This window comes from Nilaparvata lugens, chromosome 10 (genome assembly GCF_014356525.2).
Source record: "Nilaparvata lugens isolate BPH chromosome 10, ASM1435652v1, whole genome shotgun sequence".
In the NCBI taxonomy this organism is placed as follows: Eukaryota; Metazoa; Arthropoda; class Insecta; order Hemiptera; family Delphacidae; genus Nilaparvata; species Nilaparvata lugens.
In genome coordinates this window covers 5,437,300-5,461,305 of record NC_052513.1, presented here as the reverse complement: position 1 = coordinate 5,461,305, position 24,006 = coordinate 5,437,300, and the positions used below count along the sequence as shown (strand labels likewise).

The following is a 24,006-nucleotide window of genomic DNA, read 5'->3' as shown; positions in this document are numbered from 1 at the left end:
GGTATATACATTCAGTGATCGGCGACCTAACGATCGACCGAGTCAAGCAACGTAGAATCTGACCAGACCCCTTGGCAGAGATCTATTGCAGCAAAACGGTATGCAATTTGAAAGAACAAATGGTCACGTGGCTAACTATTAGGAAGTATGAAATAAATATTAGTATATAGAATATTAACTAGCATGTAGCGAGCACACTTAAAAAACCTAATAAAAATAATTAAGTGTATTCAGGAAATAGGAGGTTACCAAGCGCATGAATACTGAAACAATTTGCATGCACCAATCGCATAATGGCAGTTAATAGGCGGCAATAGTATGCCAATTCAAAAATATTTATATATATTTCTATAAATGTTTGGGATTTATGTAAAATTATTGTATAGTCTATGTTATAGAGATGGCCCGAAGGCAAAGAAATTATTAAACATACAACCTAAGTAATAATTTGATATTTTAGTACGATCTATTTGAACCTTTAATGGCGGAGGACTAGGATATTCAAATTTTATGTAAATTTGAAAGTCGGAAATAAGAATTGTAAAATTGAGGAAGGAGAACCAAGACACTCGCCAGCCAAATGCCACCATGAGAGGACCCTAAATATTTTAGAGCTTAATACCTTGCTATAACTTGTAAAAGCTAAAGTTAGATTGAATTATTAAATTTCTTAAAGGACTTTGTGATGCTCTTATAAAGCAGAAGTCATTTTCAATTTCAAATAATTTTTGTAACCCCTTGGAAGAGACGATTCCGGCTACCATATTCCAGGACCACCAGGAGTTGGATCGACATCGGCGGCTTATAAGAAGATTTCGACACGTGAGTGAGAAATATTGAATTAGTGATGGGCGCCCTTAGTGCTTCGAATTATCTAATAATCAAAGCTAGCTCGTCGAGAGGGTTTTCTTATGAATTAAGAATTTAATAAAAAATACTTGCGCAAGTAAATATAGTATTAAAGGTATTTTATTAAAGGAGTAAATGAATCAGTACATTTCAGAAAATTCTATTGAATCAAAGAAGTATAAAATCTAGGCTATTAAAACATATGCATATGATCATTAATTTTTGCAATAATTTGCGATAATTTGTGTAGCTCTAATTCACTAGATGAATTGCTCTACTTATTCCATCAGGTGCCGAATCTTGCACCCTGAGATAAAAATATATATTCATTACAAGGAAATCTACTAGATACTAGAGAATTTAATATATATATTTGGATTATTAGTTGCCAATTTATCAAGTCGATCTTAATGAACCTATTTTTAATTGAATTGTCCAAGTCGACAAGTATTAGCAAGCTCATATCGCAGCTACATGCAAAAGGATGCATATGATTTAAAAATAAAGGCACATGGTAATGTTTCGTGCTATAAATCTAGAGTATAATGTTTAGCCTGTGATATTTTACTGATTTCAATTATTGTTTTATTTTTATATTATATATATTTTTTATCGCTCTTTATATTTTTGCCTTGATCTACTTTTTGCATTATTTGTTAATATATGTATCAAATTATTATTTTAATTCCTCAACACTATAGTATAAGTATCATATTTATATATATTTATTTTTTAATGAATTACAAGAGTTATAGGGGAAGCTCGTATCTGGGCCTATAAAGATTTTTATAAGACTATGTCCTATTAAAAAACCACGACCTAATTTTTTATAATTATATCAAATATTTCATGCTCTACCGACTGATGCCAAGCAGGAGGCTAATCGTTATTTAAATATAAAGAATAACGTGACAAATTGAATTTCAAGCTTTTAATTGTTTTTTCGTCTGTCTAACAATATTACTATATTCAAAACTGTTAGCACTTCTCAATTATTCTCAAGTAGGAGGCTATTCTCGGACCAGAAATGTGAAGTGCTTGACATACACATAGCCTTTTGGACTTCACCATTGAATTGTGAAAGAGGAATGGTATAAGCTATTCATAGTTTTCCTCTTCCAGATTATGATATATTTTATTATAGATCACTCATCAGTGTAATAATTTATTGATAAATGAATGAATTGATTGATTAACTAGCTAATAGCTACTAATAATTGATATCCATGATGATGGAATCATATTTATATAGTAAATGCTGACGGTGCTTAATTTCATTCTTCCTCAGATAATGATAGATTATCATCTTAAGTTTTGATTGGATGTTTTCACTATAGTAGGCCTAAAGTTAGTGATTGAACGAGTAATAAAAGACTCAACCCAATACCTTTTCTCTACAGAGTTTTTTTTTTTAAGTATGTAATATAGTCAAAAACTAGAATTTTGCTTCAACTTTTTCAAAATACTTCAGTATTTATTACTTTACATTTTTTCCACTGAATTGCATTTCTCCATTTTTTCTCCAAATTTTGATATTTTCACTGAATAATTGATAGAAGATTAGATTTACAGATACAGTATTTAGATTAACACATACTTTTGACAAAAATCCTACGTATACAGGTTACGTCAACAGTAAATTCAAGATGTGGTAATTAGTGGCAAGGAAGTCATTTACAGCCTTGAAGTTTCGCTTAATCTTTTTACAAAACGAACTCCATTCATGACTGGATTACAGTCACTTTTTCATGAATATTCAACACTTGCAAATGCTGTCGAATAATGATATCCAATTATTCCGCAACCTACACTGATTTTGGGCGTATGTTCATTGAAGATGCTGTATTATGATCTGACATTGATTATGTTTCAAATAAGTTCTGGAATGTCGTTACAGATAAATTTAGATAAATGAATGAGGGATCCTCTGAAGAAATAGTATGGAATTTGATGTAGTATGTAGAGGGAGGTTACTTTTCAAATAACTGTAGTACTTTCACCCTACATTTTCTTTGAATTATCAATGTTGGAGCAGGCAAATAAATGAAAGTGAACGATGTGATGGCTAGACAGTGCCTCCTTGACCTCAGTTTTCGGATTCAGCAAACCGTTAACAAACCGACCATGACCTTGACTTTGCACACTACACGGTTACGGCCTCCATTTGTTTGATTAAAAACCGTTGTGAATTTTGTGCCGTTTTTTCTCATCGTATTCTTGAATTCAACGATACTATTCCACATGTCATTCAAATCAATCACGCCTTCAGGCTTATCAAGGCAAACTATGCAAAGCCTTCGTTATTTTCTTGTTCGTTAATGAATTCCTTATTTGCGATAGTGATTTTATGGTTTCTGTGAATCAATTTCCATTCTATTCATTATCAGTACACAAAATTCTTCAATGCTCCTTATTCTATGAATGAGTTGCATTGAAATGTCAGACAGAACGGGTAGGTGGGGTTGAACCAGTATTCTAAAATTGGAACAATTTTAGAATTTTAATTGATATAGCTGTTAAACCTTGAACTTGGATTAGGTTTTTGCATATTCTCAATATTGAACGCAATATTGAGTGGAATATTACGCAATTTTTTAATTCAGATGATATTATGCTATATGAAATGAAAGTTTAATCATGCTACATTTCCGCAGACCAGGAAGCAAAAATAATTATGTAAATAGTTCTTGAATCCTTGATTTTCGAATAATAAGATATATTTATTGTAATTTGCAAAATGAAAAGAGTTCTCTGATGCAGAGATTATTAATTTAGTTGTATTGTTTTCGTTTAGCTTTTATTAATCATCATATTTTTTGTTACTCTGTTGATAACCATATTTGATTAGATTGATCAGTTTTTGTTATACTAGACTAGATTCCATATCCCAATTTATTAAGCAACTAGCAGCTAACCCGTGCTCCGCAAGGGTCCAATTAAAAACTTTACAAATTGAAAACTTGACGTGACGAAATCTTGAAGAATTGAAAATAGGCCTATAACATAGAATAGATCATTATTAATCTGTCATCAACTTTATCACGAATTACGGTATTATAAAATCCGGGAGCATTTCGAAGTTCGTAATGTAGTGTGGAAGATGGACTCCAAACAAAGTTAATCGGGGTGAAACAGGAATTTCGTCAAGAACGCTCCGTAAATTTGTCTTTTGCCGTTTAATCTTCTTTCCCGCCTCACACCCTTTCATCCCTCATCTTCTTTTTATCCTCGTCGTTTCACAGATTACTTGGGACTTTTTCCGTCAGCTGTTATTCCCAACGAAGAGGAAGTCATCTCGCTCCCGCGCTTAATCTTCCCCTTTTAATTCCCGCCATTTTTTGCGCGCCAAAGACTTTCGCGCCAAATTAGTCCATTCTTAAATCATTGACAGACTTGGTTCGGCGCGTGATAGTCGTCTTAATTTGGCCGACTATCTTCATTCACGATTACTTAAACAGCTCATTATACTTAGCACGCTCTGATGGGTTTGGCTCGTCTTGTTTTCTTAACGCACTCCTTAAAATGCAGATAATCTCTATAGTGGATTCATCTTCAATTGTCAGAACTAATTGAATGGGAAAATTTGATGTTATTAATGACAGTTTGAAGTCGTTCTCACCGTAGCAAATCATCCCACGTCAACGCTATTCTCTAATCTTACTTATTATAATCCTACTCATCAGCCTTATCATATTATCCTCTAAAGATTATAGGTTTCTAGTATACAAAGTTAATCCTGTAGTGATTTAATTTTAGATTCTAGAAGATGCTGGAGTACGAATCAACTATGAGTAGTCTAACTCGGGTTCTCGTTTCATAGAAGTAAATTAGCATTGTAATAGACTAGACTGCTGAACTATATTTTGTTGTTACTGTTTATTTGATGAAATGTATATGTCTAGTGTGTCTTGGCCCTTTTCCTCTAATTCGAAACTTTCAAACTTTTTTTAACATTCTTCAAAACACAAATACCTTGGTGGTGGAGTACACAAACTTTCAAGGGTCATCAAAGAATCATTGATCGATTTTTCATCTCCAATTGAAAACTTGGTATCCAAAAATCAAGCTTTAATTAATGCTTGTCCAATCATTCGTAAATAACACTCTACTATTGTCTATGTCTTCAGAAACGCTTCAATATTTCAAATAATTAAAAAACAATAATATATCCCATGAATTTCCTGTAGAAATGATCGATTTTTCAAATTTAAATCTTCATTATGATATAAATTCTTCATAAAATCTTCATATGAATTTAAATTCCTCTACCATTATGAAAATCCTCATTTGTTGTGGTTGAATAGAAATTATGTACAAATGTAGTGTTTCCACTGAGAACTCCATCATCAGCTTTTTTTTTTAAGAAGCCTTGTAGATCAATATAGATAGAACATTACTGATATAGGGAAAGAAATTATTACACGTTCACACAGTAAATCCTCAAAAAGTGAAAATTGCTACAGGCTACTGAATAGAATGAAATCAATGTCGATGAATAACCTTTGATATTATTCCAGTATAATAGCTAGTAGTCCACAATGTAATATAATATTTCCCTTGATATCATTTCAACTATAATCTACCTCAAATTTAGCTGATTAGCAATATATTTCCAACAGTTTGATAATAATTTGGCTTCTTTAGTCTACTGTAAATGACATTTCAAAATACAGCAATAAAAAATTCAACTTTTGACTCGGTTAGGAATGAAGTACTTCACTATGCGTACTTTAACATGACGTTGAAGGGTGGAAAAGAATAGGTATCTGTGTTTAGATACAAGTGGTGGGTGGTTTATGCAGGGGGAAGGGGGGACCCTCTGACATCTCTTCACTCTACGCAAGAACTCTGCATGAATGGGTAAGTGGAGGCTGTGGGGAACGCAACAAAGATATCTGCAAAAACGCACTGACAAGAAGTTAGGACAGGGAACTCCTCTCTTCCCCTTTATTGTTCATTTAGTCGAGATATCAAGTGGTCACCATCTAACAAAAGACGTGTATGTCACTTGGGTTATATATCTCTATGTGCAATGAAGATCGTGGGGATCGTTAATGAAAGACTGGAAGTTATAATTTTGGTTTTTGTTCAACTACTGTATAAAGGGTGTTGATAGAAATTTGATGTCACTAAATTTTCAATTTCCCTTCAAATGTGAACACACCGCAGAGAATACGTTAAAATACTCTCCAATTCTTCAAATCGAAAGTGAAAATGTACAAGAGGAAATAATAGTCCATGCTGGCTTCTCATTCCCGGATGAAAATTACTATAAGTAAAGAAGAATAGAAAATTAATAAATGTACTGTATTTAAACTTCTCATACTCTTCCCTATAAGGTACGATATTAAGGTGTGACATTATATTTCTCAATTCCTCAAGAAAGATTATTTTCAGAAAAACTGCACTGAATGTGATACTCTAAATTCCAAAATCTATTGATGACAATTGGTTCTCTCCACATAAAAAACTTACACATCAAAAAACTCCACTGAATGTGATACACTAAATTCCAAAATCTATTGATGACAATTGATTCTCTCCACATTTGAATAAATTGTTAGTTTGAATAAATTTTGAACAAATGTACATAACGTTTATAATAAATAAATTTCTGTCTTTTTCAGCGCAACCCTAAAACTGCGTCAAGTGAGCGATGGACGTGTGCTGCTACAGTTGATCTACGGTCTAGACGGCGCTCTGAAAGACTGCGAACAACTGCACGACGCCGCGTCAGTCACGCAGTTTGTGCGTTCGTTCGACGACGCTCTGCGTGCCAAAGGCAACGTCACCACGCTCACGCACCTGACGCGTGATCTGCGGTGGCTGAACATGCATAAGCTGCGTATGGCCTGCCACAGGAACCAGCGACTGCTTGCCAAAGTGGCCAGACGGACGTCTCGAGACGACGGTAGTAGTCATAAGAGACGGCATAGGGCCGACAATTTCCTGCAAAGGTGAGCAAAACTTATGTGAATTAAAAATGAATAATTGTGAAAATAAAGTATTTCAATACAGCTACTTGAATTGCTAATTAATAAAAAAATAATTTCATAGTACCCTATTTATCAAAACTTTTCTATACAAACACTTATTTATAAAATACAAATTTAGTCTTCGAAATTAAATAAAATAATACATAATCATTCTATAAATAATAGAAATTAGCTCTGAATTCATTTATTTTGAGAACAAACACTTATATAAAAAACAACAACTTGTTTTTTCTCCAAAATGAGTCATTTTCAAGTATTTCCGAGATGAAATTTTCTGATGAAACCAGAAAATGGCTTGAATGCCGAGAATAGTTGTGTTTTATATAAGTAGAAAAGAGTACTATGAAATTATCTATTTATTATATTAATCAATTACATTAAAAAAATGCATCGAATTCTATTCCCATCGAATTTATTGATTATATATGATTTGTATAATTCATAGCTCTTGAAAATCGTACATTCTTCAGCAATAATATGACAACACATAATAATCTAATATAACATATCTTCTAGTATAGGCTTTTTGTGTAGTTGAGATCTTGATATTGTGGTAATTATTCATATTAAAGAAGAAGACTAAGAAATTGTCAAAAACCACAGATTTATTGAAAGTTAGAAATTAGTTTTTCTAACTTTCAATAAATCTGTGGTTTTTGACAATTTGTCAAAATTGTCAAAAACCACAGATTTATTGAAAGTTAGAAATTAGTTTTTCTAACTTTTAATAAATCTGTGGTTTTTGACAATTCCTTAATCTTCTTATTTAATATTCCAGTATAGGTGTAATGAGATCTTACAAGAACCATTGCGGATTAAACAGATTGATGACATCGTCAGGTTCTACTGTTCATACTAATGAAAAATGTTTCATTTTGCTTGCAAAGGAATACTTAAAGTTTCTATCTTTCATGTCTGAATATGAATAAATATTAAACCACTTATGAAGGTAAAACTTTAATTTGAGCTTTGTTTTAACTAATCACCAGTACTCAAATAAAAAAAACTCTATTGATAAGATTAATTTCACTAGGACACTCGAATTATTATTAATTTCATTGTTCTGAGTAATTATTTGGCTATTAACGAACAATGACAACAGAATCGATGCCTCGGTTTACGAAAATGGTGATCTTCATTCATTCATTCATTCATACTGGAAGAGAGTAGAAACAATATTAAAAATCGTATGTTTTACAATATTGTACCATGTACTTTAGAGTGTAAAGTTTATGCATATCTTATTGTTCTACTGGAATGTTGCATGTCAATTATGTTCATGTACACTACTTGTATTACTCTTGTTGTATAAAATCGCTCTACTTCTCACAATTCTACGACTGTGCTACGCCTTAAAAGCTGATGGGATTTCTAAAAAAAAGTACGCCTATGAATTGAGTCAAAAAGCACGGCTCAAGTAAATTGAGTTGTGGTTATTCCACATGAATTCTATTGGAATATAAATTCTATTTATGAAACTCCTCCAAAGAATAAAACAGTGACTCATGACACAATCATACTTTCTGTATGAATAGAACTACTTCTCATAAAGACATTCATGGTTTGTTAAATGTCTACTGCTCCTCTAGAAAATTATTCGTGTTCGAAAAATACATTTTCTTGTTTCACGGTATTGAAACTTACGAACTTTTGTAATAACTTTGATTCGAATGTAAGGGTAAATAAAACTCCAATTCCAATAGCATTGAGTAATTTCGAATGATTGTTTCCAGTTTGAAGGTTGTACAGGGATTGCAGAAGTTTTTATTGTACCGCGAAATAAGAAACTATATTTTTAAACTTCTATGACCATGAACAACTTTCAAACAAAAACTTTTAAAAAATATCAAAGTCAAAGTTGAAACTGAAACGAAAACTCAGTTCCTTTAGTACGTCTATTCCAATGGAGACTTGCACTGGTTGATGAGTAGAACCTGAAGTCGTGTCTTTCAATTCAGTTTCATTTATGTTTTCGTGGTCAATTTCATAAGAGATTTTCTGTTATTCCCTTTCTGATAATATTTTACTGCCAACCGTGAAATTATAAGCTTTCTAAAACAGTTTTGAACTTAATTCCACTAAGTTTTAAAAACAAATATAACCAGAAAGTTTATCTAATAATCCTGATCTTACTAGCTGTTATCAAAGGAGTTTATGTTCTTGTCATGTGGCTATCCCCATAATACTCTTCGACTCCTTTCTTACGTTTCGATTTCCTTAGAGTAAAAATTACTCTGCCAATTTAATTGAAAATTTATCAGTTTATCAGATTGTTTTATTACTCAACTTCCTCTCTGGTTATCGTTGTAGCTCTTGACTGAGTTATTATTCATCATCAGATAGAAGCAATAAAAACCAACAATTTCTATTGCTCCTTATACCATTTCTGTCAAGTAATTACTTAAATTTTCCTTATCTTCACTTTCACAAATACTTCTCCTCTATCTCCCCATCTCAATCTCCACAATTAACACTTGAATTGATCCAAGTGTTAATAGTTAATTATTAACACTTGAAAAATGTGATTCATGCACTCATTTCCTTTGGGAATCCAATCTTACATCGCTTTATGATCGTGTTTTCCTTGTTTTATCTTGATGTACGTTTTTCCTTGTACTCTCAATTCAATCCATTAATTTTCATTATGCACAATATTCTTCAATGTCCATCTTCTTCCTACTCCTTCAACTTATTTTTCATCTTAGCATAATTTTTCTAAATCCGACATTATCATATTTGTCACTTGTAAAGTTATACCTATCATTTTAATTATGAATTTTTCACCCTTTCTTTAATAATGTTGATTCCTTCGACCATCCAATACAGTAGACTAGATATTCCTCTTTAACCTATCCATTTTCATTCTTCCTCTGTCTAACTTTCTCCTATCTCACTTTTATTTTGGGACCTTTGAATATTTGTTACTTTATACTGAGATTCAAGAGGTTATAGATAACATATTCCTTATGCTTGGATGTTCAATTGTTCATAAGTTTCCATTAATTTCAAAATTTTATGTTCCCATGTCCATTTTGGACTAAAATTGTATAGATCGGAATTGTACACGTGAATGACTAACCTTATTGACTGTGTCGCCTAAATTTGGAAGAAAAATAGCACTAAAAATAGCACTTTATTATTTTATCTATCAATGTTATTACATCAGTGTAATTTGTATAAATGAAGTTCAAGGAATAAATAAATGAAAAGAATGAAAATATCTTATGTTCAAGGAATAAATAAATGAAATGAATGAAAATATCTGAGTACAAACTATTTTCTGATTTTTTCGATTCTGTATATAATTGAAAACCATCTATTTCTCCATTTTTCTCGTTCCTATTCATTTCATATTTGAGTACAATTCAATTTCCTTTTTATGTTTGGTTATTACCTATTTTTGTTTGGATTTTTGGTTTATTTTGATTGATTTTGTTTGGTTTGGGGCGGGTGGCTTGTAGGTCGGGCGTGCTGGTGGCGCCGGGCACGAAGTGGTGTGGCCATTCGGACACGGCGGACACGGTGATGTCACTGGGTGCATTTGGTGCGACTGACAGGTGCTGCCGCAGCCATGACTTGTGCCCGACCAATGTGCCCGGTCTCTCGCAGAAGTTCAACTTCTTCAACTACCGGCCCTTCACGCTCAGTCACTGCTCGTGCGATGCCAGGTAATCGACACTTGACCACAAATCATTTGCGCGAAATTATATGAAATTAAAGCAACCTAACCCTAAATTCAAAGTACTAACCTAATGGTGAGCTTAGATAATATCCATAAAAACTTACCATATTCTATTCAAATAACTTATAACATAGTTGATTTCCGGAATGTCCACTACTATCCAGAAAATACTGGACTAACATTAAATTAGAAGTAACCTAATCAAAGATTTAAAGTATCAACCTAACCTAATATAGTGAGCTTGGGTGAAATCTAAAGAAATGGAAAATACTATTCAATCAACATAAAGTATAGATTCAACGTAATAGAAATAACATAATAGTTGGTATCCGGGAATATTCACTACTAACTGGAAAATACTGGTCTAACATCGAATTAGAAGGGTTGATAGTTACTTCAGCTTCGTTTCTATTACCACAGATCTGATGCAGGAACATGACTGAAGGTGTAAAGCCAAGGTGACAAAAAACTTGAAAACAGAAATACAGGATCAAAACAGACTTAAACGATAAATACTAAAATTAGTATTGAAATTGGGATTTGCGGAGATTTCGACTCTAAATCACAATATGTTGATTTTGATTGGATTTAGCTCTGTTTGATGTGAGAACCAATCGAGGGATGAAGATCTTGGGAAATTGTAGATAGAGTACCCCATATCATATGAGTATTACAAAACTGAAGTAGTAGAGATTGTAAAGAGAAAAGCATGTTGAGGAAAAGTGGTGCACTTGGAGAGAAAAGAAAATGGAAGTAAGGAAAGATTATTAGCGATCGATAATAAAGATAATGTAATGAATTGAAAAAGTAATATCATAATTGTAGGATAATAATATATATATGATGAATTCTTCTGCTCGATGGAGAAAGTCATAAATAAAAAATGATTATTCAAGATGGGAAAAATGACTGGTTTAATCGCATTGAATTCTTGTCACTTCTCATAATAGTAATAATTCAAATACACTCCAGTTGGTTTGCATAGAGTATAGAGAAATATTGATCAATAATAATACAATTCAATAATTAATACAGTTCATTATGTGAAAACATCGTAAATGTTCAAAACAAGGCAAGTGAAGGACGTAGGAATTAGCAAATCAGCTTCAATTTTAACAAGCCAACAGGCAAATAGACTTACTCGGTAATTTATTCATGCTGTTCAATATTGTCAAAGTTCCAGTTTCATGCAATGAACTGCTGTTACCTTTTGTATTTCTGTTATCAGAAAACTGATACTGTAATGAGTCAACTCATGACGTCAATGAAGTTTTTAGAAGTTTTTGGATAGTAGATATGTAAATGAGGCTCAAAAATGAGTTCCAACTTTTTATCACAACAATAGATTTGAAATACGGATCACAGATCAACAACCTGGAAAATTCACTAATTTTCATACTATTTTATTGTTTGTTCGTCAATTTTGATTCACAACTCATGGTTGTGAATATCTGTTACTTTCCCTTCTACTTCCCAAAATAAATCTCTTTCTGTTAATTTATTTGGTTAATTTGTTTAAGTTTTACGTTTCATTTCCTACTCATCAATTCATCTTACAGACTTCCATCCATCCCATAAGTATTTTACGAGTGATAGCTACCTAAAATCATAACATATCTTGGAAGAAAGTCTCATCCCGATCATATCCCAGTTTTTAACTAGATCAGATTTTAGATATCATGATAGCAAAACTCACCCATATCATATTCCAGTTTTCAAACAGTAGAAACCAACTCAAAACAATAGAAATCTTCTTGGAAATGAGGCATTTCTCAACTAGTCTATATCCCACCAGTCTTCAACGAGGGGAAATCAACTCAAAACTATTGAAATCTTCTTGGAAACGAGGCGTGGCTCAATCAAACCCTATTATTCGTTTACCAGTGAAACATAATCCAAAATCATATCAATTTTCTTGAAAACAAGATGTATCCCGATCATATTCCATCAGTTTTTAACTAATGAATACTAATTCAAATAAGAAATGCTCTTGGTAGTTTTAAACTAGTAAGAACGAAATCACCATAATGCTACTGGAAAGGTATCTCCGAATCATAACTCATCAATAGCTTTCATCGAGTAGAAGACTAATTGGAAATCGTGGAAATATTCAAGAAACAAAAAGTTTCTCATTCATATCCCATCAGTTTTCAACAAGCCAAAACTTATTCAAATCCCGGAAATGATCTTGGAAAGGTGTCTCCCTATTGTATTTCTATACATAAGTTTAAAAAAGTGGAAACCAATTCAAAATCATATAATTATATCCCATCAGTTTTGAGTGAAGAGTGAAAACTAATTGAAATCACCGAAATACTCGTGGAAAGGCGTGTCACAGTGTTGTAGCGTGAGTGAGTGAGAGAGATGAAAGTTGTGAGTGTAAGGCGGGTTGCCTATGCGTGTTGTGAGCAGGCGCACAGGCGATGCTGCTATGGTGCTGCCGGGTACTAAATGGTGCGGCAAGGGCTCTTCCGCCTCCGAGTGGTCGCAGCTGGGCGGGCTGGGGGCGGCCGATCGCTGCTGCCGCCTCCACGACACCTCCTGCCCCCACCATGTGCCCGCCTTTGCCGCCCGCTACGGCCTTTTCAACTGGAGGCCGTCTACGCTCATGCATTGCGCCTGTGATGCCAGGTAAACTAATCACTAAACTATTCTAACAGGTATCTATTCTAACCAACAGGTAAACTACTCACTTACAACTGTCAGCTTTGTCTTTAAATCACAATTAATAAACTTTCAACGAACAAATTCACATTATTTATTCACAATGATTATTTATTGTGTTAAAGTTTAATAGCACTGTACTGCAGTTATTAATGACTTAAGAGATTGTCATACACGTTTACATTAGACCTTTGTCAAGTATAGTGCACTCAAATTTCATTGCAGATTAGATTTCGAAGTACAGTGTTTTCTGTTGGAAACCAAGTATCCCTGGATTAAATCAGTATTCATCAGTTGATAAATCTGTGATTCAAGTCATACAAATGGATTGCATATAATTTTAGTTGCATGGTTTCCTCAATGATGAATTGTAGGCGAACTATGACGGATGTGGGACATTTTGAGCGTGAGATAATCTTATTTGAGAAGTAGGGGCTTCTATAGACAAACTTATAATAGAGAAGTCTAATATTAGATTCAATATTGTCGAATACTATATGATTCCATTCGGCAGTGCTCAAAAGATTTACATTTTTTATGTAGTTCAGATTAAATGCATCAAGTACTAGATGTGATCATAAAACCAAATGTAAATTATGGTAAGTCTTAAATACCAGCAGTTGGAAACAGTAGATGCGATTATTAAAAAAGCAGCCAGAAACCATGAAGAGACTCTACATAATCATCAGAACATCCAAGCTCTACACCTCATTGACAACTCTACTACAGTCAGGAGACTGAAAAGGAAGAAGCCTACAGATCTCGTGTGAATGTGGCATAGTGTTAGTGGGTGATACTGGAAATAACAGTGCATGGGCATTGCTCAATTAGGCACTTCTCAATTAGACTGTGAAGGAGTGAATACCCCTTTAGTGTCAAACTTTAACATATTAATTCAAGTTAGAATTGAACTGTTCATTAACCAAAGTGTTACATTGCAGTCAAATTACAAGAAAAAAATTCTTAAATGTTGGTCTAGTTTATAATTGAATTTCAACTACGTAGTGAGCGAAAAAACACCCAAATTATTTGTTGTATAATTCATTTCCAACTATATAAACGATAATACGATATAGATAATATTTGCATTACAAGTACAAATACAATTACATCGAAACGAGAACAGTGATCTCTGTCCTTCTATCATTCTGTGTTCTGTGATTTAATCGAAATGGTTCGAGCCTTCTCAGATAAACCTGGTCCATTATTTATGGAATATTCTGTTGCCATTTATCCACTATTTATTATTTGGGTTAAATCGATGACTGGCCTCATACATCAAACTCTGCAGTCAAAACATTAGGGTGTGACATATTCGACCTCCAACTACAAGAATCCACGTTCCTTATAAAATGTTACTCAACAGTATCAAATTAGGTACAATTTGAATAATAATCTACATCCAACTTTGGACCTTTGCAAGTTGAGGAGATTTCTAGCGGCGATCGGAGATTTTCTATCAACTAAAACTTCTTTCTATCAACTTTTAGTTGTGGTCGGTGAACCGCTAGGACCTTTGGAATTGGAAGTGATTAGGATTTAGGATTTGGGAGTTGGGTAGCGTAATCACGCACACACACAAGCAGCTGCTAACAAACTGTGACACTTGGGTGAATTATGGCACGCTCCTAATTAGTTGACACGTCGTTTTTCCTATCTTTCGTTTTTTCGACATACCCACCTTCGTCGGGTCCTTCTCCTACTCCTACTTTTTTCTCTCCTTTATATTTCTCACTGAATCTATCTCTATTACTCTTTTTCTCTCTCCATCTTTCATCGCCTTTTTTCTCGTACATTCTTCGATTTCTTCAACATATCGGTTTCGTCCTTTCTACATAGTTTTACTGAAGTCATTTCTCCACTGATAGCATTATTTTATCATGCTGAATTTTCTAGATTAATGTTCAATTTGGGATTTCTGACATTTTTCCCCCTATATACGAGTATAAGAACTCAAACTTTATCAATCTTTATTACATTTTACAGAATACACTTTCTAGCTGATCCTTTTCATATTGATTATGATCTTCTACTTTTTCAATAACAATAGCATGTAAAATGTATTCATTGATATGATAGCTACTCATGTGATTATTGCTATTCATTCTGATGATATTGGAATCCTGCAATTATTGTATACTACATACATTCTACTCTTCATCATTGTGTATTTGATTTTGAATGGGTGTGACACCTTGGAACTTATAGTTTACAGGGCTGCATTTAGACATTTTTTCGTCCAATATTTCACCCAATAATTTTTTCGCCTCGACTTTAGTTAGAGTTACTCTCTTCAAACGTATTTTTAAACCTGATAGGCCTATAATGTTAATTGCTTGAACATCATATCACGATACAAATTTATAATTATAATTTTTTTTCAAAGACATATAAGTTTATTTACTCTAAAAATTTTTGAGAAAATCAATTCTAGCGGAGAAAAGTAGAACGAACTCAAGACACAAACAATATGAGAGTGGCTCTGTAGTGTAAAACGTGCTTCAAATACGAGCAAGCTGCTTGCTTCCTTTTGGTTGTTAGCTGTGAAGGTGAAATAACGTCTAAACAACCCATTCACCAATCAGACAGATCCTTGGTTTAGGAGGCGTGGAATACTCATTCAGCCACTTCTACACCAATTTCATTTTGTTGCCCTTAGAAGTGTAGGCTTTTCAACGATAGAAATACAATAAAAGGGATATTTATTTATTCAAAGAGCGACTGAGCTAGAAAATATTATATAAAATCGATATCCTGTCTCATTATAGATATTTATTATTTTCAAATCCTATAAATTTATAATTCATGAATTCATTTTCTGGATATTTCAAGTCTCGTACGATTTTTGTGAATTGTGATTCTAGAACGAATACAGAAGGAACTGCGCATTCATTATTGAGGTTCGTTCATTATGCAAACATTGTTTCCACCCACTTGTAGGTAGGAAGCACATTTACCAAAATTTATTTTGAATGTTTTATTTTCGAGAGAATCCGAGGTTGATCTCGGTCCATAGGCGATTAGCATAACTGGATTAAATCCTTTCTGTTGTCCATTCATTTCCGTTCTTCAGTTCTTCTTTTTTACTCCAAGACTTTTTCCAATGAAAGCAGTTAATCATGAACTATTCCTCTACAGAGGAAGACTTAGGCCAGGTTGCACAAAAGCCGGTAAAATTTTAACCGTGGTTAATTCTACGAGAAAAGACGGCTTCTCTGATTGGTTGTCGTGCAAGTTAATCACGGTTAAAATTTAACCGGCTTTTGTGCAACCGGCACTTAACTTTCAACGTTTCTAGACATTTCTCCAGACGTTGCAAGGAGCCTTTCGAAATAGTTTGCAATAAGGAGAATATGAATTCACTGCATTCACTGCATTGCTTGAGTCATAAAATTGTAAAAAGAATCTAATATTAGATTTTATCACTTGGACTACAAAATTAGTTTTGAAATACCGGTTTTCTAGCTTGTTTCTACTCAAGAGACAATTCATGCAAATTACCAATGCCTAAGCGAATCATATTGGAATTTCTTTCATTTTAACTTGACTATTTACCGAGTATGTTTAGCCTGTAGGCCTATTACATGTGTGTCATATAATAATACAAATTAGAAAATAGCCTTCAGAAAATAATGGGATTCCTGTCACATAAAGAAACAATTGATTTTCAAAACTCTGTAGGATTGAATGGATGTGAACATACTAATAGATCTGAAGGCTAAGGAAGTTCTTGGAAATCGTTTATGAACACGTCTCTACTTCTTAGATCCTTATAGATGATCTGCAGCAACTTATTTTCAGTTTTGCTTACTCGCTTACAGTTTGCTGCGTACTAAATAATCCAGTAACGTTCCAAATGAGGTATCGTTCTCCAGTGAATGAGGTTTGCAAAAATACAGTCAAGTACTCACAATAGGATGAGCAATTCGAGCTTGAACGATCTGTTCAGCCTCGCAAAAAATGTCACCAGACTACTAATGTCTGTCTACGATTTGTTTACAAAATCCATCTTGATTTTTTCCAACTCACCAAACCCTTATCCTCTGTCCAACCATCTGTTTATAGTGAGATTCATTTGAAACTGTCAGCGTTGACTCTGTTTGGAAGCATTGATAATATGTATGAGAAATACAGACAGTGAATCTTACAATAGACAACTGGGCGGAACCGATAGACGATAGAACCTGGTTCGAATTTCACTCAGGATTTTGAAGAGCCAATTACCATCTTGTCAGACTCATAGCGACCCGCAATATTCCACTCCATTCTGATGTTTGTCTAGGACTTGAGTCTAGTGTTATGGAAGTTCCCAGACCCATAGAGAAAAACTCCGTGTTTATTTTCTTAGTGGTATTCAGCTCCCAAATACTTTGGTGGCAGGGGTTCACTATGGAGTGTTGTTAAGAATGTAGAAATTCAGCTTTCAAAATCAGATAAATAATATGTTATTGTTTAAAATTTGTCAAAATGATTTTACATTTACAAAATCCAGTTGAATTATTTCTCTGTTTTGATCAATATACACATGGATTGTGTATATTGTCAATGAATAAATTAATATAAAATTTTAAAAATGAAATTTATGTAAAACCATGAGTTGGGTGTATTAGGGAATCACATCTAGATAGAAATCCATCTAGAAATCTATAGAATCAAGAAATATTTTAAGATAAGATAAGATAAGATCTTTATTCATCACATTTGTTTGCATAAATACAATATTTATCAAGCCATGACATGTCAATAATAAGAATACAATAAAACAATTACAAACATTACAATCATAACACATAGGAACACGTCAAAAACTATGAAAAGTTTCATAATAGAATGAAAGTTACTTGAGTCAAAAAACAGTTAGGCATAAAAAACGAGAGATCTATGGTTGGAATAGTTCTTCAACCTTGTATGGGCAGCTATTGACAAGATAATACTTCAATCTATTTAAAAAAACATCCATTAGTAGTGTCATCCTTCAAGTAAGATGGAAGCAAATTGAACATTTTCATACCCCTATACCAAGGGCCTCTTCCTACCAGGTCTAATCTAATTCTCGGTAGCTGGAAATCATTTTCATTACTTCTTGTTGAATACGTATGCGTGTGTCTGGGTTCCTCAATATTAATTCTATTTTTCCTGATATAAGTCACCAGCTCCTGTATATAAATTGCTGGTACCGTCAGAAGATTATTTCTTACGAAATGCGGTTTGCAACTCTCTCTAAATCCCAATCCATATATTATTCTAACAGCCTCTTTTTGCCTCAAGACGATTCGATCCAATAGAGTCTGGTAACTTCCCCATAGCATTATGCTGTACCTAACCACAGAAATAAAATATGCATGATATACACTCAGGGCTGCTGGAATGTCTGATGACCCTCGAATCACTCTCAAAGCAAACAATGCTTTATTCAGCTTCTTCTCCAATAGGTCTACCTCTGAAGCCCATCTCAAAGAGCTCTGGATCCTCACTCCAAGGAATTGTACCTCCTCAACAGACTTCCCAAAGGCAGATTGCGTCTCTGTCTGCTCTTCCATTTGTGCAAGATGAGAGGCATGAAAATTCACTATGTTGGTCTTTTCCAGATGCATCTTCAACCCATTTGACTGAAACCATGCTGTTAAAGGTTCTGAAGCCTTCAAGATTGCCTCTCTCACCGTTTGACCTAATTCTGGCTCCACTACCGCTGTTGCATCATCAGCAAAAAGTATCATCCTCGAGTCAACACTAGCTGGAAGATCATTGATATACAGGAGGAACAGTATGGGGCCCAAAACTGAGCCCTGTGGCACACCCAGTGTGACCCTTGACCAATCTGAATACACTGAAAGCTGATCTCTCAAAAGTACCTTCTGCTGTCTGCCCTCAAGATATGATGAAATAAGTTCATGTGAGACTCCTCTGAAACCATATTGCCAAAGTTTGTTCAATAGAAGGTCATGGTTAACACTATCAAAAGCTCGTGATAAGTCACAAAAAATACCTGTAGGATTGTGTGAACCATCCAAAGCCAACATCACATCCTTTACCAACTCAAAAATTGCCATCTTGGTTGACTTTCCAGCTCTAAATCCAAATTGTTGGTTGACAAGAATCTGCTGTCTTTGCAAATAGGCTGCTATCTGCTCAAATATCACCTTCTCAACAATCTTGGAGAAGGAAGATAACACTGCTACAGGTCTGAAATTTCTTACATCCTCTGAATCTCCTTTTTTAAATATTGGAATAATGAGGGCATATTTAAGCTTTTCCGGAAAGATGCCCATTTGAAGGACAACATTGATGATGTGTGCAAGTGGCCTTGCCACACATTGGCTAACTTCCTTAACCAGCCTCATCGGTATCTCATCCCAACCAGAGGAGCTTTTATTTTTAAGTTTATTTATGATTTTGAGAATTTCCGTTTCTGTAACCTCCTGTAAGATTAAATTTTCATTTGGAGCACCAACATTGTTCAAGAATCTCATTGCCTTGGGAGCATTAATAGTTGGATTTGTTTCATTGGCATGAGAAGAGAAGAATTTATTGAAATAGTTGGCGATACTTTTCTTGTTATCAGAGACCCCTCCATCAATCCGAATCTTGATATTGTTGGTTGCACAAGATTTCAAACCTAATTCCTTTCTAACAATTGTCCATGCTGCTTTTGTTTTGTTTGTTGCTGTCACAATGAAAGTCTGATTATATAGTCTTTTAGCTGCCATTACAGTCTTTTTATAAATGATTTTGTAGGTTTTCAAGTAAAGCTTGAAATTGGGATCATCATTCCATCTTGACTCAGAGTATAGCCCCTGAATAGTCCTTGAAGAAACAATAAGCCCTTGAGTCATCCAACCTTTCCGAGAAGTGTTGACTTTTGATTTGAAAGTTTTAACAGGAAAACAAGTTGAAAAATGTCTGTTGATAATTGAGAAAAAACTGTTGTAAGCATCATCACTGTTCCTCTTCATCAGACAAGGGCTCCAGTCTTCGTGTCTTAACAATTCCTTAAACGTACTGATTCTTGTCTTGCTGTTGGTCAATCTACTTCTTATGATGACAATTGAGTGCTTGATATGTTTATTGCTGTTATTGCATTTGTTTTAATTTTTCCATAACCACAACAAATTTAATCTTCACTAGCAGCCAAGCGAGTAGCCCTTGAAATATTTATCTATTTATTGTTATTTCATAATTTATAATTATAATTCTATTTTTTTGTACAAATAATTTATTGTTTTGTTTTAATTATCAAAACCAGTACGATCATTTCTGTTTTCATTTCCCCACCTTTACATACTCGGTGTAGGCACATATTGCTTACATATTTGGTGGAGGTTTATCCTGCCGTCCAGATCTAGTTTACATAATTGGTAATAGTTTACCAATTATGTAAACTAGATCTGGACGGCAGGATAAACCTCCACCAAATATGTAAGCAATATGTGCCTACACCGAGTATGTAAAGGTGGGGAAATGAAAACAAGAAATGATCGTACTGGTTTTGATAATTAAAACAAAACAATAAATTATTTGCGCACAATGCGCAAGACACAATGCGCTATGATCAGACAAACCAAGCTCCAAAATAGCTGTGCTGAATAAATGTGACTGTACATTTGAAAAAATGTTATCAATGCAGGTACTTGAGTTTCCGGATGTTCTAGTTGGTTCCATGAAAAAAGGATGGAAGTTATTTGATTCCATAAGGCCAACCAGATCACGACACCTCTTATCAGCAGACAATATGTTGACATTAAAGTCTCCACTAATAAAAATTTGAATACTTTTGTCAAGCTTCCCAAGAATCTGAAATAGTTTTCTTAAGGCAACTAAAAATGAATCGAAATCACTATTTGGGCTCCTGTAGACCGCCACTACTAGGCATGACACCGATCTCCCTCCTATACAACTCAATTCTCATAGCTGTACACTCAAAATGGAAATCCTGAGACAGTCTATTTATTCCCTTCACACTATCAAAATTGCTGGTACCCCTCCTAACAAGAATACATACACCACCACCTCTTCCATTCTTTCTCAAATAGTCAATGTAATAAAATAAGGATTTAAAGAATTTCCTGACAGTGCCAACTCAAACTCTTCCACCTTTGAAACCAGGCTCCTTACATTAAGATTGAGAATCAGCAAATCCTTAGGTTGCTCTTTATGTGAATTTACTTTGCTGTAGCTTAAACAGTTTATATCGCGACTATAAGGACTGCCTTCACTCGGTGCTTCTATATGGACATACTCCAGCCATCTATAATTCTTTTCATAATCATCTCCTATCACCTCCGCTCCAAAAGCAATCGGTCGACCATGCCTAAAAAACCTCTCCTCTCAGCTGATATAACAACTGGTATTTCATTTACAAGTCCTTCATCCTCTGCAGACAGTGACTCACAATCTCTCCTGCTATTACCGGTACCAACAATAATATCACTCAGCAAACTGCATACACAGCTCTTTCCCTTCCTATTCAGATGTAAGCCATGCCTAGTATGTTTGTGAGGTTCAAACATCCATAAATCCATTACTTTGACCTTATAAAAATATGGCAACCTTCGAATCACTCTATTCAATTTTGAAATCATTTTGAGAATTTACACTTCATATGAAATCTATAGTCTAAAATACATAGAGATGTATGAAATCTCTATGCATATGAAATCTTTTTCTATAGCTTGGTTCTTATTTCTCTCCTCATACTTATGTGGAACTTCAATAAATTGAGAGACCATTCATGCATTCATACATTCATCTACATTCAATATTCATAATGTTGATGGTCCATATAATATATGATCATACTCATTGAAATGATAAGTCTCTTATGTGGTTGTTGTCCTGAAAATACACATCTGATGTTGTCTCTTTTTGAGAAGGGAAATTTTGACTCTTTTTTGAAGTTTTAAGGGAAATTGAGTGGAGGTGATTGTGAGCATTTTAGACAAAAAGTAACTGTTAATTGATTATTATTTCAAGCATTACCTTCTTCCTGATGATACTCTCTATCCATAGTGTACTTAAATTTAAATAGCTTTAGGACCAGCGGGTCATCACTCAGAGAGTATCAATCCTAAAGCAGTCTAAATCAAAGTGTATATATTGTATGATTCTTCTAAAAAGTCAATGATTCTAAGCAATAGTATTCCATAATAAACAGTGTGCTACAAAAATTTTAAATTTCTGGTAGAAATGATGAATTTCATGAAGTTATAAAGACTAATGAGACATGAGACTCATTATTCTTGTCCAGTCAATACAGAGTGATGTCTACACTCATGTAAAAATACTAACTTGTCAATACAACTATTCTAGAGAGTACTTGCTGTAATTTCTTCTATCACATTACATCTATCAATTTGTCCATCATCTATCACATTCATAATGTCAATTTACTTGCCTCCTCAGTTTCAGTATCTTTTTCTCAAAAATTAATTGAAATCCTCAGTTTACAGCTCCACCTACAATTGAGAAAGTGCATCATCATTAAATTATATGGTTGACTGCTATCTGAAACTTTGAAGCTCCTTTCACCAGCATTATAATGGGGTGGTCCATCATCCACTTAACCCTTTAAATCTGAAGTATCCACATTGGACCTAATGGGTAGCAATATACATAGTAATAACCCGTTCATTATATTATCCACTTTAAGCAAAATGGTATATCGGCGTTAACATTCTATAAGATAGTGTCTATTGTTTTGGAAGCTTTACTGCAAGGAGAATGACAGATGGAAATCAGTTAATGGATGGGTTGGTGTGTTAACTTCAGAATAAAGTTGAAAAATATATCTGCCTATAAAAGCGTTGCATACAATGATTCCTCACTTTAACTACCTCTCCGGTGTAATATATTTATATTTAAATGGCCCAAAGGTATAGTAGTTCTCGTATTGGTCAATTTACGACTGATAGCAAGACATATCTGATGAGATACTGTTCACTGTTGAATGTATATTGGTATGGGTATATCTGTAGATATAATATGGTTATCGCTGTACATAGTTATATAAACTGCTAGTTCTCAACATACATTACGACTTGGGTGAGGCTAACTTCATCTCTAAGCCATCTGTGCATTGCATCTCCTTCTTGTTCTTTTATTCTTTGCCACTTTTTTTCGTGTAGTTGCGGAATATATTATTAGTCGTGGGTGTAATCTTCTGATACTATGCTTAGGGAGTTACTAGAAACAGTATCTCGTACTACCGGTAGGCCTATTCATATTATGCTGCAGTTTGACAATGTGTTTTTGCGCCTAGAGAAGTTTATTAGAATCTTCATTTAATTTGATTTTGTAGGGAAAAGTTTTGACTAGTAGAGAAGTAGGGACTAGCAAGTAATGGCGGTCAGACAAACTTATGTTCTCCTGACCGATAACTACACAACATCTCAAAGAAATTGGAAATATACATTGTATATCTAGCCATTTGAGACTCATGAGCTATTATATATTTGTTGTGTATCTGCCATATGCTAAATAAATTGAAAATGTTTTGATACATCATGATCCAAGGCTTAATTTGGAGAAATGTCAAATCTGTAATAGCTATAGAAACTAGAGTACCAATAACCATCGTAAATAATAATATTTCTTTCAACCAAGGATCTATTTTCCTAGCAGGCTTCTTTGTAGTTAGAATGGGTCAACATTTTTCGAGTAAAGAGAATCAAAGTTCCTAATGAGTAGGTCTTTCCATCTATGTTATCCTAAAATAACAAAATCTTAACATCTAGAACACTGACAGGGGTTCAACAAACGTTGATCAGAGCGTAATCTCCGATCATCTATTTTTTTCAATTCAATTAAATCAAATAAAAT

The 24,006-nt window shown here is 33.9% G+C and overlaps 1 protein-coding gene across 3 annotated transcripts in view; it reads left to right on the top strand.

Annotated features, from left to right (window-relative positions):
* LOC111056482 overlaps nt 1–24,006 on the top strand; it is a 103,079-nt gene that overhangs the window by 57,326 nt on the left and 21,747 nt on the right. Inside the window, exons 2-4 of one of the 3 annotated variants that reach the window (XM_022343850.2) lie at nt 6,477–6,806; nt 10,307–10,513; nt 12,940–13,158. In XM_022343850.2, coding sequence (XP_022199542.2) covers nt 6,477–6,806; nt 10,307–10,513; nt 12,940–13,158 — 756 coding nt within the window. The remainder of the gene's footprint in view (nt 1–6,476; nt 6,807–10,306; nt 10,514–12,939; nt 13,159–24,006) is intronic. The other 2 variants (XM_039436144.1, XM_039436143.1) reach the window with 2 other exon arrangements.